This window comes from Myotis nattereri (genome assembly GCF_964212035.1).
Source record: "Myotis nattereri genome assembly, chromosome: 2".
NCBI lineage: Eukaryota > Metazoa > Chordata > Mammalia > Chiroptera > Vespertilionidae > Myotis > Myotis nattereri.
In genome coordinates this window covers 9,875,549-9,895,385 of record NC_138076.1, presented here as the reverse complement: position 1 = coordinate 9,895,385, position 19,837 = coordinate 9,875,549, and the positions used below count along the sequence as shown (strand labels likewise).

The 19,837-nt window shown below is 43.2% G+C and overlaps 1 protein-coding gene across 1 annotated transcript; it reads left to right on the top strand.

The window, feature by feature from the left end:
- Window positions 1-326: 326 nt before the first annotated feature.
- On the top strand, window positions 327-18,808 carry MTNR1A (melatonin receptor 1A; the record flags this gene model as incomplete). Its single annotated transcript, XM_081084162.1, has 2 exons — window positions 327-558; window positions 17,940-18,808. 2 exons carry the CDS (start codon window positions 327-329, stop codon window positions 18,806-18,808), a joined length of 1,101 nt encoding a protein of 366 aa, XP_080940288.1.
- Between the last annotated feature and the right edge of the window lie 1,029 nt (window positions 18,809-19,837).

Sequence of the window (19,837 nt, the reverse complement as noted above, 5' to 3'; positions counted from 1 at the left end):
CCCTGGAGTCGCTGCCCGCTTGGAGCGCAGGCGGCTGGACCCGGGCCGCCCGCACGGGGGCGCTGTGGGCACGCAGTGCGGGCTGCGCGCAGGGAGCCCCCAGTCCCGGGAGCCCGGAGGCGCGCGGCGGGGGCCCCCGGGCCGGGGCTGCAGGTGCGGAGCGCGGCCGCCGGGAGGCGTGGGGCGGGCAGGGCGGCCGCGAAGGAGCCCCAGGGATGGAGAGCGGCTGCGGGCGGGCGGGCGGGGAGGAGCCACACAGGTGGATCGCGCGCGCGGTGGCCACTTGCAGGGAACGCGGGGCGGGGGTCGCCTGCCCGGGCCGCGCGATGGCCGGGCGACCCGGCGGCGCGCCGGGCGGCACCATGAAGGGCAACAGCAGCGCGCTGCTCAACGCCTCCCAGCAGGGGCCCGGCGGCGGCGGCGGGGCGGCGGGGCCGCGCCCCTCGTGGCTGGCCTCCACGCTGGCCTTCATCCTCATCTTCACCATCGTGGTGGACATCCTGGGCAACCTCCTGGTCATCCTGTCCGTGTATCGGAACAAGAAGCTGAGGAACGCAGGTAGGGGCTCCCGGGGCCGGGCAGGCTGGACGGGCAGCCCCCAGCTTCCCCCCGACGGCAGCCTCTCACCTCTCTGGCCACCTGTCCAGCACGCAGCACCCTCAGCTGGCAGCTGGCTTTTCCTAAGGAAAGTTAAATTCTTTTTTCTTAAAAACTGGGGACTTGGAGTCATTTTTTTTCTATTAGAGACTGAAGCCCGTTTGGCTTACTTCCCTTTAACCTGCCTGTCAAGTATGTTGTGTGTGTGTGTGTGTGTGTGTGTGTGTGTGTGTGTGTGCGTGTTTCTCCCCTAAAACAATAAGAAGTCTTCAGCCCCTGCGGGGGTAGCCATCCTGGGCAGAGTCAGGTTCTCTTTATTTTAGAGAAAAACCCCACTGTGTCGTTTTCAGTTTCTGAGGTTTATGAAATCGAGAGGCACTCCTTAAAGGTTGCAGGAAGTCCCTCAAAAAGCCCTTTCAAATGCCACCAACCAGCTACCGATTGCTTGGTTTTCCATAGACTTTAATGTTCCCAGCTTTGTTAAAATAGGAGGAAAATACGTTGGCAAAATGATAGTGCAATTATTTTAGTTTCGTTGTCAGAAGTAGTTTTCAGTTTTTAGCATGCAATTGCAAACAAACAAACAAACAAACAACAACAGAAGCTCCTAACCAAGCTTGGAGTGATTCCTCCAAGTTTAATACTTTTACACTTTAAAAGCAGGAATTGTTGTGATAGACAGTGTATGTACCTGTAATATACTACGAAGGCTAATTCTGTGCTTGAGTTACACTTGCTTTTCCCTCCAGGCAAGGGGTTGAAATTGGCTTCTCCCGGGTGGGAGCCTGAGGATGCACCAGAGGACCCTGGGTGGTCAGACCTCTGCTGGATGATGAGATGCAAACCTTGTGGAGGAGCGGATGGGGAGGGAAGGAACCTCGCACTTACATGTTCGTCAAACAGGAATATTTTTGTTCTAACCAGGTAGTTGATCAATGCTCTAAATTTGTTTAACTCCTTGCTGGGAGGGACCCCCCCTCCCATTTTGCCTACGTTGCTTGAGACAATACATAATTTAAGAATCCTATATAATAAAAGGCTAATAATCAAATTGTTCCCTCCACCTGGAGGGAGTTTGACCAGGGGGAGGGACTGGCTGGCCATCCATCCTTGGCCCCTCCCTCTGGCTGGCCCCACCCGCAATCACCCACCACTCGATTTGGGGAAGAGCCCGCCCACCAACCCCCACAGCCCCTGCCCCTGGGCTGGCCCTGCCCCTGATCAGCCCCCCCCCCCACCCCAATTGGGGGCAGGGCTGGCCAACCTCCCGTGTCCCCTTCTCCCTCCCCCACTGGCCCGGCCCAATCGGCCTGATAGAGGCAGGCCGGCCAGACCTCACCCATGCACGAATTAGTGCACCAGGCCTCTAGTGTATCTGATAAGGGGCTAATATCCAAAATATATAAAGAACTCATACAACTCAATAGCCAAACAAAACAAACAAAAAAATACCACCCCCCACCCCCCCAAAAAAAACCACAAAAAAACCACAATCTAATTTAAAAATGGGCAGAGGGTCTGAATAGACATTTTTCCAAAGAAGTCATAAAGATGGCCAACAGGTGCATGAAAAAATCCTCAATGTCAAAACCACAATAAAAGATCCCCTCACACCTGTTAGGAATGGCTATTATCAAAAAAACACAAAATGAGAAGTGTTGGCGAGGATGTGGAGAAGAGGGTATACTGTGCCCTGTTAGTAGGAATATAGATTGGTTTAGCTCATGTGGAAAACAGTGTGGCAGTTCCTTAGGAAACGAAAAATAGAACTACCCCACCACTCAGCAATTCCACTTCTGGATAGTTATCCGAAGAAAATGAAAACACTAACCTGAAAAGATAGCTACACCCCCATGTTTATTACATTTTTACAATAGCTGAGTCACAAAAACAAGCTAAGTGTCCATTGGTGGAGGAACAGATAAAGATATTGTGGGGTATAGACATTGGAATGTCACTCAGGCATTGAAAAGGATGAAATCTTGTCATTTAGGGCAACATGGGTGGACCTCGAGGGCATTATGCTAAGAGAAAGGTGATCTCTATTATCACCATATATGATCTCTATTATATATGTGGAATCTATAAATAGATACAAGCTCATTGATACAGAGAATAGATTCATGGTTGCCAGAGGTGGGGAGATTGGGGGATGGGTGAATTGGTTTTTTGTTTGTTTGTTTTAGTTTAAATAAATTGATTTAAAGGAGAAGATGAAAGGGTATGAGAACACCCAGTGCTGTGAGGGTGGTATGAGAATGATCTCTCACCCCAGGAGCAGAGGGTGGGAAGGCCTGCTTTCTCTCCAAGGCGAGGTCCTGCTGGTCTCCTCTGCCCCCTGTAGCTCTGGATCCTGGGAGAGCTCCCTCTGATTATATATTAATCTGCTTGTCACTCTCCTTGTTGCTTTATTGATTGTTTTGATTCCTTGGATTAGGGCTTAATAAGAGGACTTTGGCTTTGACCTGTCCAGTGCATTCCTTTGTTCCCTGAGAGAGAGAGAGAGAGAGAGAGAGAGAGAGAGAGAGAGAGAAAGAGAGAGAGAGAGAGAGAGAGAGAGAGAGAGAGAGAGAGAGAGAAAGAGAGAGAGAGAGGCAGGAAGGAAGAAAGGAAAGAAGGAAGGAAGGGAGGGAGGGAGGGAAGAAGGAAGGAAGGAAGGAAGGAAGGAAGGAAGGAAGGAAGGAAGGAAGGAAGGAAGGGAGGGAAGGGAGCCATGCTAACAGAATCCTCAGGACAGCCTGTGGTGGGTGCCACTGTCACCTTTAAGAGAAGGAACAGGACACAGATTGTGGGGCCTGGGTTTGATTCACAGAACGTGGCTCCCAAGCTCCCTCTATTTTGTCGTATCAACAATTGCAGCATTTGGGGAGTTTGCATCCTATAGATCCTTTCATTTAAAAAGAAATTCACACTCCTGGAACAATTTTCCTTCTAGTTTATGGAAAAGAACTATGAAAAAGTCCTGCTTCCCCACTGCTTTGTATTTTATTTGTTTGCTAAGCAATTTTTTTTAAATCCTCGCCCGAGGACATATTCGTTGATTTTAGAGAGAAAGGGAGGAAGAGAGAGAGACAGAGAAACACTGACCAGTCGCCTCCCGGACACACCCCGACTGGGGATTGAACTCAAAGCCTCGGTGTGTGCCCCAACCAGGAACTGAACCCACAACCTTTTGGTGTACAGCACGGGGTTCCAACCAACTGTGCCACTCAACCAGGGCTGCTAGGCAATTACTTTTATCCTCACCCAAGGACATGTTTATTGATTTGAGAGAAAAAGAGAATGAGAGAGAGAATGAGAGAGAGGGAGAGAGAGAGAGAGAGAGAGAGAGAGAGAGAGAGAGAGAGAGAGAGAGAAACATCAATGTGAGAGAAAAACATTAGTTGGTCGCCTCCTGTACATGCCCTGACTGAGGATTGTGTGTGTCCTGGCCGGGAATAGAACCCAAACCTTTCGGTGTAGGAGCCGATGGATGCTCCAATTGAGTGACCCGGCCAGAGCTGCTGGCGCTTCTTTGATAGGGCAGTCTGTACAACACTGCGGCCCTGGAGCTAGTGGAAGACCCACAGGGAGCCTCAGCCTGTGCAGCGTTGGACCTTTGCGACTTTTGCAATCGGGATTTTGTATTAAGGTGCTCCACTGTTGCAATTCAAAGCACTGGAGGCTTGGATGGATGGTAGTTTTAAACGGTGACGGAGATAGTGGATTCAATACTATTGTTCAGCCCCTCCATTTCTATCAAATTTATCTTATTAAGGATGAAACGATGGAAAAGAGAATGGACGAAATGAGGTAAGAATATAAGAATGTGGCTCGAGCGGTTTGGCTAGTGGATAGAGCGTCAACCAGTGGACTGAAGGGTCCCGGGTTCGATTCAGGTCAAGGGCACAGGCCTGAGTTGTGGGCTCGATCCCCAGTAGGAAGGCATGCAAGAGGCAGCCGATCAATGATTCTCTCTCATCATTGATGTTTCTCTCTCTCTCTCTCCTTCTCCCTGTCTGAAATCAATAAAAATATGTAAAAAAAAAAAAAAAAAAAAGAAAGAAAGAATGTGAAGGCATCTTAAGCTTTGAACTAGGATTTCTCTTTGGGAATCTGGTATAATTGCTGATTATGTATGCCCCTGTCCTTCCCTTAAACTTTAAGGCTTAAAGGAACCCATTGACATTTGATTTTCCAGGGAAGAAATTTAAAATATTTAACAGGCGCATGTATGTCAGGGACACTGGTTAGAACAGATACAGGCTCCACACAACCACCAGAGCCTTCGGTGCTGGCAGAAGTCTGCTCTGCTCCTGTCCGAAATTTGAACCTCGCGTGGATACTAGCCTATTTGTAACTTCTGAGTAATTTCCATAGAATAATGGGAGGATTCCTGCCCTGGAACACTGGGTGTCATGTCCTTGCTATCCACCCTGGCACCTGAGAAAGCCTCACTTTCTACATTTGTCAAGTACAGCAGGAGCTAACTAACCTTTTCGCCTCCCGCAATTGTTGCAGTTACCTAGTGATGCAGGGGTTGCAGATGGGAAAGGGCGCTTTGATAGTTTGCACGTGGAAACTGATGCTTGGCGATCGATTCTTTGACCAGGATAAAGCAGGTACACCTAACAAGGGCGGCTTCCATTGTTTAAAGTCATTGAACTGTAGACATGATTTGCGCACTTTTCTATATTACGTCCTACTTTAGTACTTTCACTAAAAACAAAGCAGGAGTACGATGATAACTTACCTATTCAAAATTCAATTACCTGGCAACCAAACTTACTAGTATCTAGAATATGGCCAATAAATGGAAATAAGTAAAAAGTAGCAGGCTCTCATCCACTTGATTTGTTCTGCCTTAGAGTTCCATGAAACGGCGCGGCTAGTTCCCCATAGATTGTCGTCAATTAGGAGGAAGATTGGTGCATTTTTAAAAAACAGCTCATGTGCCAAACAGCATAGATTGAAATAGACTCATTAAAACAGGTCTGGAAAACTGAACAAGCACAACCTTTTGTGGGCACATCATGAAGAAGAAAAGAAAAGAAGAGAAGAGAAGAGAACAATAACAACAGAAAACACCTGCTCACCATTAACTGTTCCTGAAAAAGGGACAGTAGTGCAATAATGTGTTTATTACATATGACCGTCAGCCATTAACACACGGACAGTGTGTTCTGCCTCAGAAGACAGGGGCATCCTATTTTAGAAAGTTATCTTTTTAAGTGGTTTATTATTATTTTTTTTAATTTGGTGCACAGTGGGCTAAATTGTCAATATTGAAAAAAAAAAAAAAGTTCCCCAGAATGACTGTAAGACAGTACCCTGGACACTGAGTTATGCTGTTCTTGCACTGGTTTCTTTCAGGTCTACACTAAATGTTATCTATATCCCTCCTGTGTTAGCGCTCAGAGAGGCTCTCATAGACTTTGGGGCTCAGAGATCTGAGTTTACGCTTTTTTTTTTAAAAAAAAAAGTTTTTAAGATGCTTAGAGGTCTTAGGCATGCCTCCTTGAAAATATCACTTTTAAAGTGAAGCATAATGTACATACAGTAAAAGTGCACAAAACAGAAGTGTGCAGCTGGATGAAATTTTATGTATGTATGTACTTATGTGACCATCACTTCTGAGAAATGACTTGAAACAAGGCCGTTGATAGATGGCAGTATTATTACCCACAACGTGAGCTAGAACTTAGGCCGAATCTAAGTACTGAAAACCACCAACCTGGACTTTTCCTCTGTGACCGTCCACACACAGATTGTTGCCTGTGTTAAACTGGACTCTTGCTTGTGTTCATTGCCAAGGCCATGACAGCTGAGGCTCACTGACTTCTCCATTACCCCTGGCCACACCCACCATCAGCTCATCAATGCTCCAGCCTGGGTCCCATTGCATGTGTTCATAGCTACCTTGATTGAGCCCTTGGCCATTCCGTTTACTGTACCCTGGCTTTTGTTTCCTCTTTCCCCTCCTTAATTTCCCCCTCTCTTCCCTTGCCTTCTCTTGTCTTCTCCTCCCTTGTCTGTTTCTTGCTCCTTGGCCTCTAATATTCTTTACCGTAATTATATTCAATCTCTTAGTAGAGGTCACACTTGTATTTCTGTTTCCTGATTGTGACTGTTGTGTCTTTTGTACATCAACAAACAAGTCTTACAAGATATATATATATATTGATTTCAGAGAGGAAGGGAGAGGGAGAGAGAGATAGAAACATCAATGACGAGAGAGAATCATTAATCAGCTGCCTCTTGCATGCCCCACACTGGGGATGAAGCCCACAACATGGGCATATTTCCTGACTGGGAATCAAACTGTGACCTCCTGGTTCATAGGTTGACACTCAACCACTGAGCAACATCGGCTGGGCAGGACTTACAAGTACTTTAATGATGTTATAAGCATGTTATACTCTAGAACTTCACTTATGGATTTCTTAAAAGAATATTTGATATTTTGTTTCTTAAGCTAGCCCACAAAATCATTCAAACCAGGACTATGACTGAAATAATGCTCAGGATTGCTGGGTCACTGAGACTTGTGAGCCCCTGATAGCAACCTGCCTCACCCTGAGTTTTGATGCCTGAGCCTCTTGGGACCCTGGGAGAATGGGAAAGAGTGGTGTAGAAGGGACCAGGGGAAGCTACACTTGTAACTCAGAGATGCCAGGAGATTGCTCAAGGGCAAGACATGATGCTGAGGGGGAGGGAGGGCGTGGGAGAAATTTTGCATCAGAGATGAGGTGGAAATAAGTAGAAAGAAGTATATGCGGCTGCTCATCAGTTGAGTGCTCCTGTGTTGGGGACAAACATAGCAGATCCTGTGGGCAAGTGTGGAAGGAGCCTGTGCACAGAATAAACCCAGAATCTGGGCTCCCGAGCTCTTTTACTGAGTGGCTAATGGTTGCAGATGAGTCGTCATCTCTCTGGACTGTCTTCACATCAGCAAAATGATAGGGCGGGACCAAGTCTAGTATCCTTCGATTTCCATGATTGTGACCTCATTCTGCATTTAGAGATTATAATGCTATGAAATTGACTAGCAATAAGGAGAATTGTGGATATAATGACATATCCTATATAAGAAAAGGCTAATATGCAAATTGACCAAATGGTGAAACAACTGGTTGCTATGATATGCACCAACCACCAGAGGGAAGACACTCGACACAGGACCTGCCCCCTGGTGGTCAGTGCACTCACACAGGGGGAGCGCTGCTCAGCCAAAAGCCGGGCTCATGACTGGCGAGCACAGGGGCGGTGGCGGGAGCCTCTCCCACCTCCGCAGCAGTGCTAAGGATATCCAACCAGCAGTTGGATGTCCCCTGAGGCTCCCGGACTGTGAGAGGGTGCAAGCCAGGCTGAGAGACCACCCTCCTCCCAGTGCATGAACTTCGTGCACTGGGCCTCTAATGTGTATATAATGATAATAAGCATCATAGATCTAGGAGAGTGGGTCCCTATGAAAGTGAACCTCATGTGCCCTCAACTATCTAGTTCACTTGTAACATATCTGGTAGAGACAAATATCTCATAATGACATCTGGTTTCCCTGTTTTACTTCCCAAGGAATGTTTTCAAGTTTTAGAAATGTCCCATATAGTTTTCCTTCTTGACATGGAATGCAGCATAAGTCAAGCCTTTTTTGGTGGACTCTTTCTGGTTGAGAAACGATGGATCACTTCTCTGGGACACAGGCAGCTTCACATGAGTTTTGGTAGGATGAGCTGGGGATGCATATGATGAGTTGACTAACGGTGTATGAGTGTGAGCAATCCTTCTGAGTGGGCTGACTTTCATGTCTCTGGGTGGAACACGGAGAGAGATAGTTTCTCCCAGGTCTGTAGTGAACCTTCAGAATGTCATCATTCAGGAAGAGCAGCCTAAATAGGCAGCCAACCTCGCCATTCAGTCTGCAACAATACCCACCTAAGATCAGCAGGGTTCACAGGGGTGAGCACCTCACACTCACTTAGGTGTTCAGAGGCAGATGCAATAATCTAAATGTTTCTAAAATTATCAGACTGTCTCTCCTGCAATATCAACTGGGGATGTCTATATCAAAGTCATCAATGTGGCTGGTCACATGGTATACTGGTGATTTAAAAACCAGTGCTCTGTGGGACCATTATACACAAAAACATAAAATAAAGTAAAATATCCATATGTGAACCAGTTGCCCAAGTCCCACGAGAGAAATGAAGCCAATGCATTTGGACAATAATTTTGAGTCATTTTATCCTTTGAGTAATTTTCTTTTTTTAAATAAAGATTTATTTTGCATCTTATATTCTCTTCTCTTTGTCAATGATGCTTTTCTGTGATGTATTTTATATCCATGGATATCAGATATAAGATAAGTGGAATTGTAACAGAGTACTAAGATCTGAGATATAGGCAATTGGAACTAATATGCAGTATTCCTTAATAATCTGTTCTGGCGCCTTAATTATAATTCTAGATCATTTGTGATAAAACTTAAGCCCCCTTTTATTGTTCTAGTGTATAATTAATTTTGCAAAAATTGCTGGCCATCTTTTAGTGGACATTTTCATTTAAAATATGAATATATTGCAGGATCCATATCAAAGCAATACCAATTATTAAAGAAATTTAGTTTTTTAATCTTACAATTTTATTTTTTAAGTTTATTCATTAATTCGTGTTTGAAACATTTTTCAAACTTGAGAAAATTAAAGCAGGAGACTGGCAAATTTCACTTTGTCTCACACTTATCACAGACAGCTGATTTATTTCTATTTCTGTGGATGAAGTAGAAAAATAACTTTTTTTAAAATTTAGAATGTCTAGTGCTTTGTACTTTTCCACAAAAAGCAATTTACAGCTTTTAAAGCACTTTCCCACATTCTGTTTTATTTGTCCTTATAACATCCTCCTGGGGTAGATAAGAAAACTGAAACCCCAAATTCACAGACAAGGGTTCAGTATTTCTTATCTCTGAACACAAGCCAGTGCAGTACAGTGGAAGGAGCAGGGAAATTGAAATTAGAAGACCCAGCCTGAGTCTTATATCTGCAATACCTTTATTAGGAGTATGTTTAGGGTCCAGTTACTCAATCTCTCTGAGCCTCAGTTTCTCTATCTGTCCAGTGGGTGTACTTATCTCACATGGATGCTAGGAAGATAAACTTAGATTCTTCCCACCCATCCATCCATGCACCCATCTATCTGCCTATCACTTTGAAGTTATAAAATACTATGCAAATAATGGTATTATTCAGTTATTATTTGTAAGCATTCTATGATTAGTCCTTATTAGGTTGTTTTTATTTTCTAAATGCTCATTTCTTTTTGAATGTACCTTTTTGAAGTAAGTGGACAATATGAATGGCAAGAAGTAAAATCAGTCAGAAAATGAAGATTTAGGATCTAACTTTCTTCTGTGACATTATGCAAATTCTCTGATGTTTCTGTTTTCCCTTTTGTAATAAATATGATTTCCCCACAGCAAGTAGGGCTGCAATTCTAATTATCAAATTCTGAGAGACTGATTATTTCAATATCCAAGCTATTCTGTAATTTAACATGAATCAGTTCTGGTTAGACACTTATGTAACTTACAAAGTGATCCTCCTGATAATTCTAGAACCCACCTGGCACCATAAATAGTTATTACAATATTACTGACTACATTCCCTGTGCTGTATTTTACATTCTGTGACTGTTTTGTAACTACCAATTTGTACTTCTTAGTCCCTTTACCTTTCTCAACCAGCCCCCAAACCCCTCCCATCTGGTAACCCTTAGTTTGTTCTCTATATCAATGAATCTGCTTTTGTTTTGTTTGTTCATTCACTTTGTTCTTTAGATTTCACATGTAAGTGAAATCATATGGTATCTGTCTTTCTCTGCCTGACTTATTTCACTTAGCATAATACCTTCTAGGTCCATCCACGTTGTCACAAGAGCAAGTATTCATTCTTTTCTATGACCGAGTAATATTCCATTGTATATATGTACCACGTCTTTTTTTGTCCAATGTCTAACCACAATATTGTACACCGGAAACTGATATAAAATAATATTGAATGTCAACTGTAATAGAAAAAATTATAAATTTCTAGTTATTAAAATAGCTGCAGTGATGTAAGGTATAGCAGAGGGGATATAGTTAATAACATTGTAATAACCATGTGTGGTATCAGTGGGTACTAGACTTAATAAGGTCATCACTTCATAAATATATAATGTCTAACCACTTTGTTGTACACCTGAAACTAATATTGTATATCAACTGTAATTGAAAAATAAATTTTAAAAAAGGAACAAAAATAAATCAGCTCATAAAATTCCTAAAGAGAACAAAAATAAATCAGCTCTGGAAATTACAGTAACTTTCTCAGACAAGGATTTTACCATTCAAAAAGTTATCACCAAACTGGTATGTACAGACTTGGAAAATGGTTTCAAGCTAATGAAGTCAGTGTTTAATATAATCTCCACTTTGATAGTAGCTTGCTAACCCTGTTGATGTTTCCCTCCAGTAGCTTTCCATGATATTTGAAATTATTATTTCAAAGCTATTTTTTTTTTTTTACTTTTTAAGACATTTTATTGACCTCCTCACAACCCTTGCATGCTTAGCAATTGTTTAAAGTTTTATGCCTTTCCCCCCGCCCCCCTGGCCTGTGTAGTACATTATTATGGAACCCTAAATTTTTCCAAATTTGCTAAAATAATTGCCAGACTCCCCTGGAAACCTTAGGACAGTGGTTTCAGACTCCTAGATAAATGGTTGGATTTGGATCTGATTTTTGGCTTCCCCAGCTATTCATCTTCTGAGAAAGTAGCACTTTCCAGCATTAAATTAATCATAGATAAGATAGAGTTTGTGTTTGCTAGCTTTCAGAATCATTTTTCTCTTGGAAAATTTGAAAGTTAACCAAAGACAAAATAGTTCTAAAGTAAACCTCCTGCTTTTGTTTTCTACTAATATTCGATGGTTCTGTGTTTTTTTTTGTTGTTGTTTTAAATACCTGCTTTGAAAAATATCTGCCTTAGAGGTCCTTTTAAATATGCATGGAGTATCTGGAGCTTATTCTGCTCATTCTTTATTAGCACCTTTTGAAATTAATAGAATACTTGTGGTGAATAGTAAGATCTTTACAAGGTGCCTGAGTTTCTCCCTATATTTCCTAAGTATTTTTAAGTTGCCTCACTAACAGCAATGCCCTATCTTATACTAGTATAAGAGAAATACACACACTCTCAAGATTTTCTAGGGTACCAAAGAGGCAATTAGTGGAGTGTTTTCAGAAAGATTTTGTGTATGCTCAGAACTCTACATGGTATCATCAATATAGTATTATATACTCCCTTTCTAATGACGGTTCCTAATCAGCATCCTAACATTTTCATCTTTTAAAAAGGTTGGCGAGTCAAGTTGACCTGAAACCTGAGGACTCTATGTGATATCTTTTTTTGTCTTTTTCTTTTTTTAATATATCTTATTGATTTTTTACAGAGAGGTAGGGAGAGGGATAGAGAGTTAGAAACATCAATGAGAGAGACACATCGATCAGCTGCCTTCTGCACACCTCCTACTGGGGATGTGCCCGCAACCAAGGTACATGCCCCTGACCGGAATCGAACCTGGGACCCTTCAGTTCACAGGCTAATGCTCTATCCACTGAGCCAAACCGGTAAGGGCTCTATGTGCTATCTTAAGAAATTTTAGTGAAATTTAATAATGTTGCAGATGAGAAATAAACTTCTGGACTTTCTAATCAAGGTGTTCTAAGCTAAATTTTTCTCCAGAGCTATTTTCTTTGGGTAATCATATCAAAGAATTTGGTCTTTTTTAAAAAAAAGAATAAGAAAGAGGAAGAAAATCTACTTGGTGCTAAATATTATTCAGGCTGTTGAGAGTAAATTTGAGTTGTTGAACTTATGGCTTAAAAATGATTCTTGCTTGCTTTGCTATTGAGCACTTTTGGTGCTTGAATTGAATATTCATTTAGATAAATATTTATTGCATATCTACAGTATAAGACAGAACATAAATGGTCAGAAAATTCTGGTTTGTTTGTCAAAATGCAAGACATTGTGTTAAGCTTGTATAAAACATGGCTCCTGTTTTCAAAGAAATTACTTTGAAAACAGGACCCATGGTACTTCTAAAATTTTTGTCTTTTAATTTTCAAATAAAACTGAAACACGGAGTACAAAGATATGCTACAAACACGTTTGTATAACAGAATTCTCTCAAAAGAAATTTGAAAGTTGGTTGGTGAATGATGGTAGCTGGAGCTCAAAGTACGTGGTGATGAGAATTTTTTAAAAATGTTACCTCAGGATGAAAGAAAAAGAGGTAATAGATGGGAAAGTGAAAGCTACAGCACACATAAGGCAGAATTAGTGAGAGAACTTCAAAGAAATTAGTCAAGAATAGAGACAAAGCATAGCTACTTGAGGATAATACGTTGTCCCGTTTGTTATCTTTGGAAGAAAGTAATACGGTCTGAGAAATACTTCTTTAGAAAACCTCATCATAGAACTGAAGGTCTCTCTTGGGCTGCCTAGAAACCCAAGCTGAGAGCAGGGCTGGGGGCGCAGTACTCACACTTCATTGAGGGAGGGCTCTGACGAAGAACCTGAAGGAAGTGAAGAGAAAAGGCGAAGGCATAGGAGAGTCAAGCAAGGATGGACTCTCTTGTGAAGCCTAGACTTGGCCTGGCCCATGAGGCGGAGGCTTCTGGGCAGAAATCGAACCACACAGTTGTCACCATTTGAGGCAAGGGGGCTTTTCTACTCTACTGTCAGTGAGCATCCTTATCTGTGCAACTCAGGGCAAATCTCTGGGCAAAGGTGCAGCTCAGCCAAATGCAAGCACCAAACACTCATCCAAATTCTAGAGATAAATGCACTATGCTGACGAAGGCGACCTGGGAAGGGCATTAGCAGCAGCTACTATAAGGTGTATAAAACAGAGAGAATGTACAGACTAGAGGCCAGGCTTGTAGTAATGGGCTCCCATCGCCAGCATTTTGAAGAACACGCAGAAGAAAACGAATATCCTTGGGTTAAATCATTGAACAGTTTTTATTATTACTTACTACCTAATTAAAAACAAGGCAAATATTGTTGGTGGAAACCTTAAAGGCCCAAACTTGGCGCAATATTATGTTGGGAGACAAATTTCTCTGTAATCACATAGCAGCAAAGTGATGCACAAGTAGTCTTTCAAACGGAAGTCAGCATGAGACCTGCAGAGCATGGAATTCTTTTTTAAAGCAATAAAATAACTGATTAAAGATGAGCATCTGGCCAAGGATAGGAAATTCTTGCACTCTCACCTAGCTAAGATGTCACTAATTAATGTGGAGATGCCACAGTGCCTAGTCCCTGATTGAGCCTTCTGAGCATTAAGAAAAAATGTGACTTCTGCTTCACTTCCACCTTCCAAATCCTATGCAACATTCCTTTTTGGATCATGTCAACACAACAGGAAGAAAATTCTGGGAAGGGTAGTTCCAGCTTAGCTAAATTGAAACAATACAAACCCACCACAGTCCACCCCTTGGCAACTTGGCATTCATATATCTATCTCCATTAACCATACTCAACTTCCAGATAAAGGAAACATCATAACTATGCTTCTCCCCAACATATGCAACTGTCCTTGAAAACTAAAAAACACGCTAACCCTCACCCCAAAAGACAACACTGTCTCTTTATTCATCTTTGCATGATTTTCATTATTCTTCTAGTGGAATCCCTGTCCCCATTAGATATCCTGTAACAGAAATACTGAGAGGTGAGGTTAACTGCTAATATATATTAGATGGCAGGGGGAATAGAAGAGGGAAAAAGACAAACAAAATAACCTCCCCACACAACACACACCCACACACTCCACACATACAAAGCAAATGTGATAAAGCTTCCACCTGAGCTACCTGATCATCACATCTGCATAAAGGCTATGGCTTAATTCTTTTCTCCGAACACTTGTAAATGAGATTAGTTCAAAGAAAATTAAACTAATGATTTAATTAATATAATTACTTGAAGAGAAAAGAAGCATAATTACTACAAAGTAAATGGAACAGAGGATTAAAGCCATGAAAGCAATCTATGACATCATTTGTGATTTTATGCATAAGCTCTTTCAAAAATAAATCTGGTTTAGGCCAGTTTGTCATCATGACCATCTGGGTAAAAATGTACTATTTTGATGATTATTTGTTTTGTAGCTGAATTTCATATATTATTTTTTAAAAAATTGAACTTATTGGGGTGACATTGATTAATAAAATTATATAGGTTTCAGGTGTACAATTCTATAATGCATCATCTGTATACTGTATTGTATGTTCACTACCCCAATCCAAATCTCCTTCCATCACCATTTTTCCCCATACCCTCTTCTACTGCCCCACACCCTCACATATTATAGTTATTTTTAAACTATTAAATATGTTGAGTTAAACATTTATTAAAATATGCCCACTTTGTGATTTAAATATTTCATTGGAATTTGAAATCAATCTGTAGAAAAACAAAATTTGCTTTTATTGCTTTAATTTGGCTTAGTATAACCACTTTCGAAAGAAGTTATTTTTATGACAATTTATCCAAAATTCCTAATTAAGTTGCAAAACCTTGCCTTTTTTGGGGGGTGGAAATCAAATAATATAGAAACTTCAAGTACAAAAGCTATTTTATTTCAGATGTTGGGAGATGACAATTTAATTTACTTCATCAAGCATTTGAGCAAAAGTCTCATCTGACTACTATTCAGGATAAAAATATGAGGAAGACTATAGTATGAAAACATAGGAAAGCTACCTTTACAAATTAGTAGAATAAAAGACACAACATATAGTCCCTCTCCTGGCATGTTTCTCCCCACCTGTCTAGCTAACTTTCTTCCTGATGCCTCTTCACTCTCTGTATGTACTCATGTACTTCTTTATTTCTATTTTAATTTTGTTTGTTTTTCTAAGATCAAGGACCATATGATCTCTTGTCTGTTCATTCCTGTTTCCCCAGCACCTATCATATGCACTTAATAAGTTTCTATTGAATGGAATTTATTATAATTTAACTAGTGGCCCAGTGCATGAAATTTGTGCACATTAAAAGGGAATTAATTAGAAGAAATATTTTAATATTGCTATTTTCCCTTTCTCTATAATAGAAGTGTCAGAGATGAAAGAAAATTAGTAAAATGTATATGAAAATCTTCCTCCTGTCAGAGTCTGGGGCGTGCCACGGGACCCAGAGTCAAGTCCCGACCCACCTGTGTGTGCCTCAAAATCATGCGAGACCCAGACCCAGCTGGTCCCATCCCCATCAAGCCCTGCCAGGTGGGGGGTGCAGCCTCAGGTCTCCTGTCAAGCCCCGCCAGGTGGGGGGTGTGGCCTGAGATCCCCCAGCCAGGTGCCTGGGGTGGGGGGCATGGCCTCAGGTCCCCTGGCCCAGGGCGAAGGGCGTGGTCTGAGGTCCTCCGGCCTGGCACTGGGGCAAAGGCACTCCTTGAGGTCCCCTGTCAAGCCCCGCTGGGCAGGGGGCACAGCGTGAGGCCCCCCGGCCCAGGCTGGGGTGGGGGGCACACCTTGAGGTCTCCTGTCAAGCCCTGCTGGGTGGGGGTCATGGCCTGAGGTCAACTGTCAAGCCTTGCCAGGTGGGGGGTGTGGTCTGGGGTCACCTGTCAAGCCCCACCAGGCAGGGGGCATGGCCTGAGGTTCCCCAGGCCGGGCACCAGGGTGAGGAGCATGGCCTGAGATCCCCAGCCAGGCCCCGAGGTGGGGGGCCCAGCCTGAGATACCCCATCAAGCCCTGCTGGGGAGGGGGGGCGGGGCCTCAGGTCCCCCACCCTGGCCCGGCTTCACACAGCCTCAGGTCCCTGCTGATTGCTCATTAAGGCTTGTTATGGGAACTTGGCCTCCACTGTGGGTGCAGCCATCTTGTGTCACGGAAACCCCACCTCCATTGTGGGCACTGCCATCTTTTGTGATGGCGTGACGGTCAATTTGCATATTTCCTCTTTATTAGATAGGCTATAAATTAAAATGATATAAATAAAAGGATCTAGGAACCTTCAAAAGAGGAAGTGCTGCCATGTGGTTGGGCAAATAAATAAAATCTGGGGTGATTTTTATTTAAGGTCGATTTGAGAAAATGGGTAGCATTTTAAAAGTTAAGGAAAGGCCATTCAGAGCACAAGGAATGGCGACAAAGTCCAATGAGCTATAAACTAAAGGATGTACTTGCCAAACATCTCATACAATTTGGCCAGAGTTATTTTTTATAGTTTAAAATGTGTTGCATTATTATATTCATATAGAAATTTACCACTTAATCTGAATATTTAGGGTTAATTTTTGTACCCTAAGTTCTTTATACACCCAAAAATATTTCTACCTTTTCCCATGGAGTGAAGTGAGAGAGCTGTAGAATCCCAGCATCAACTTACTGAGCACTTAGCATGTGACAGGTACTGCTCAGCACTGAACATCGATGGCCTCATTCGTCCCCCTCGTCATCCTCCCTTCTGAGGGAGATACTCTCATTATTCCCATCTCAGAGAAGAGGACACTGAACTTGGTGAGATGATGTCCCCGGCCCCAATGAGACAGCTACGAAGGGCTGAAGCCCATTCTCCCCCAGACAGCTGAGGATGAAATCCTCTTTTCTCTTAAATATTACTCAATGGACACGAATCCATTGCTCTCCAGGAACAGGAATTAGAGGCTCATTGGCGAACCACTGAGAGGGGTAGAAGGCCTGGAACTGAAGGAAGCCATGGCTAGCTGGGGAACTAACATGACACGAAGTTTCTCAGGTAATGTGGACAATGGGATAGGAGTATGCTGAACTCAAGGCCGTAAAGCACTTGAGAAAACAACACTTTGCAAGACAACAGTTTTGAAGATAGAATATGCCTTGCTCTGGGGCTGTAAGAAATTGTGAGCCATGGAATTAACCCGATAAGGGCAGCAAATGGGCTCACTTCCTGGTAAAAGTAGCCTCCATCATTCATAAACCATAGGTGCCGCGATGTCAAGTCATCCAAATTGCAAAACAGTTCAGTTTTCATTATATTTTTTATTGATTTCAGAGATGGAGGAAGAGAGAGAGAGAGAAACATCCATGGTGAGAGAGAATCACTGATCGCCTGCCTCCTGCAAGCCCCACACTGGAGCGGGACACAAGCCCCATGTGTCCTGACCTGGCATGAAACCTGACCTCCCGGTTCACATAGGTCTCCGCTCAACCACTGAGCCATGCGGGCCGGGCACAGCTCCGTGTTTAAATAACCGCGAAAGAAAACGAATGCGAGCCACGAACTATTGGTGTTAAGCTGCATCTTCCAAATCCTTCTCTCGCAGGGAACATCTTTGTGGTGAGCCTGGCGGTCGCCGACCTGGTGGTGGCCGTGTACCCGTACCCCTTGGTGCTGACGTCCATCCTGCACGACGGCTGGAACCTCGGCTACCTGCACTGCCAAGTCAGCGGCTTCCTCATGGGCTTGAGCGTCATCGGCTCCATCTTCAACATCACGGGCATCGCCATCAACCGCTACTGCTACATCTGCCACAGCCTGCGGTACGACCGGCTGTACAGCAACAAGAACTCGCTCTGCTGCGTGCTGCTGATCTGGATCCTGACGCTCGCGGCCATCGCGCCCAACCTGCGCATCGGGACCCTGCAGTACGACCCGCGCATCTACTCCTGCACCTTCGCGCAGTCCGTCAGCTCCGCCTACACCATCGCCGTGGTGGTCTTCCACTTCCTGGTCCCCATGGTCATCGTCGTCTTCTGCTACCTGAGAATCTGGATCCTGGTCCTGCAGGTCCGACGGAGGGTGAAGCCTGACCACAAACCCAAACTGAAGCCGCAGGACTTCAGGAACTTCGTCACCATGTTCGTGGTCTTCGTGCTGTTTGCCATTTGCTGGGCTCCCCTGAACCTCATCGGCCTCGCCGTGGCCTCAGACCCCGCCGGCATGGTTCCCAGGATCCCAGAGTGGCTGTTCGTGGCCAGTTACTACATGGCGTATTTCAACAGCTGCCTCAACGCCATCATCTACGGGCTGCTGAACCAGAACTTCAGGAAGGAGTACCGGAGGATCATCGTCTCCCTGTGTACAGCCAGGCTGTTCTTTGTGGAGAGCACCAACGATGGGGCAGGCCGGGTGAAATGCAAACCCTCGCCGTTAAGGACCAACAACCACCTCATAAAGGTGGACTCCGTTTGAAAAACAAAGCGTTGCTGGCAAGACGTGAATCCTGCTCACGGTCTTACTAAAGGTCATGTTTGCTTCCCTCTTGACAGATGTCTAGGAAAACTGGTTGGAAAAAACAAAACCCAACCCGTGTTCTTAAGAGGTTGTCTCTATACTCCCTGAGCGACGGAAGGTGTTATCAGCCTTTTGAACAAGTCTCCGGTTCTTATCAAGAGAAATACAGAGCGGTATGTTAACTGAAGACGATGGTTCAAGGACAGAAAGGCGGACTTTTAAATAAAAATGCTGATGGTATGCAAATGGAAAAAGTGTGAACACTTTTTGAAATTGCAAATGAATGCCATAAATGTCATAATTGCTTTTTTCCCTCCACTTTTTAAAGATGTTTAGTAGGAAAACAAGTGTTGTGTTTTATTTATAAGAGTAAATGGAACAAAATGGGGTAAAGTGGAATGAGTGACTCTTTCCACAATGAAAGGCTGAAAATAAATCAGCGATGAACTCAACAACAACAACCCCTACAACGTTTTCAGCTGGCAGTGTTCGCATTGGGTAGCCAGAGTCATGATCATAAATGTTTGCCGCTCTCTATTAAAAGTTGCACATTGAACTAGATAAAGAGCTAACTAAATGACAGAGCGCTTTATCAGTTGTTCACAACCATACTATTTCAAAGCCATAGTTACATATAAAACTCTACGTGACCTTATTAGACATTTGGCTTATTGTCACTGAATGTCATTGTTAATCATGTCACTGAGTGGCTGTTCTGAATTGTTCCCTGTTGATTAATTGGCATCTTAGTTCATTAAAAAAATGACAAAGAATCAAAGAGCTGTAGATTCTTAGATATGGTTTCTGAATGTGTTTCATACTGACAATCTATTTGGGCAAGTAAATATCTAAGTCAGAAAGTTTTTCATTTATCCCCATCTCAAAACAATATTCTTCAATAATTAATTTAGTATTTGATTGCCCTAATAAAACTGAAAGCCTAGAAGAAAAAAACCCACGAGTGACTATGTTTTTATAAACAGTGGC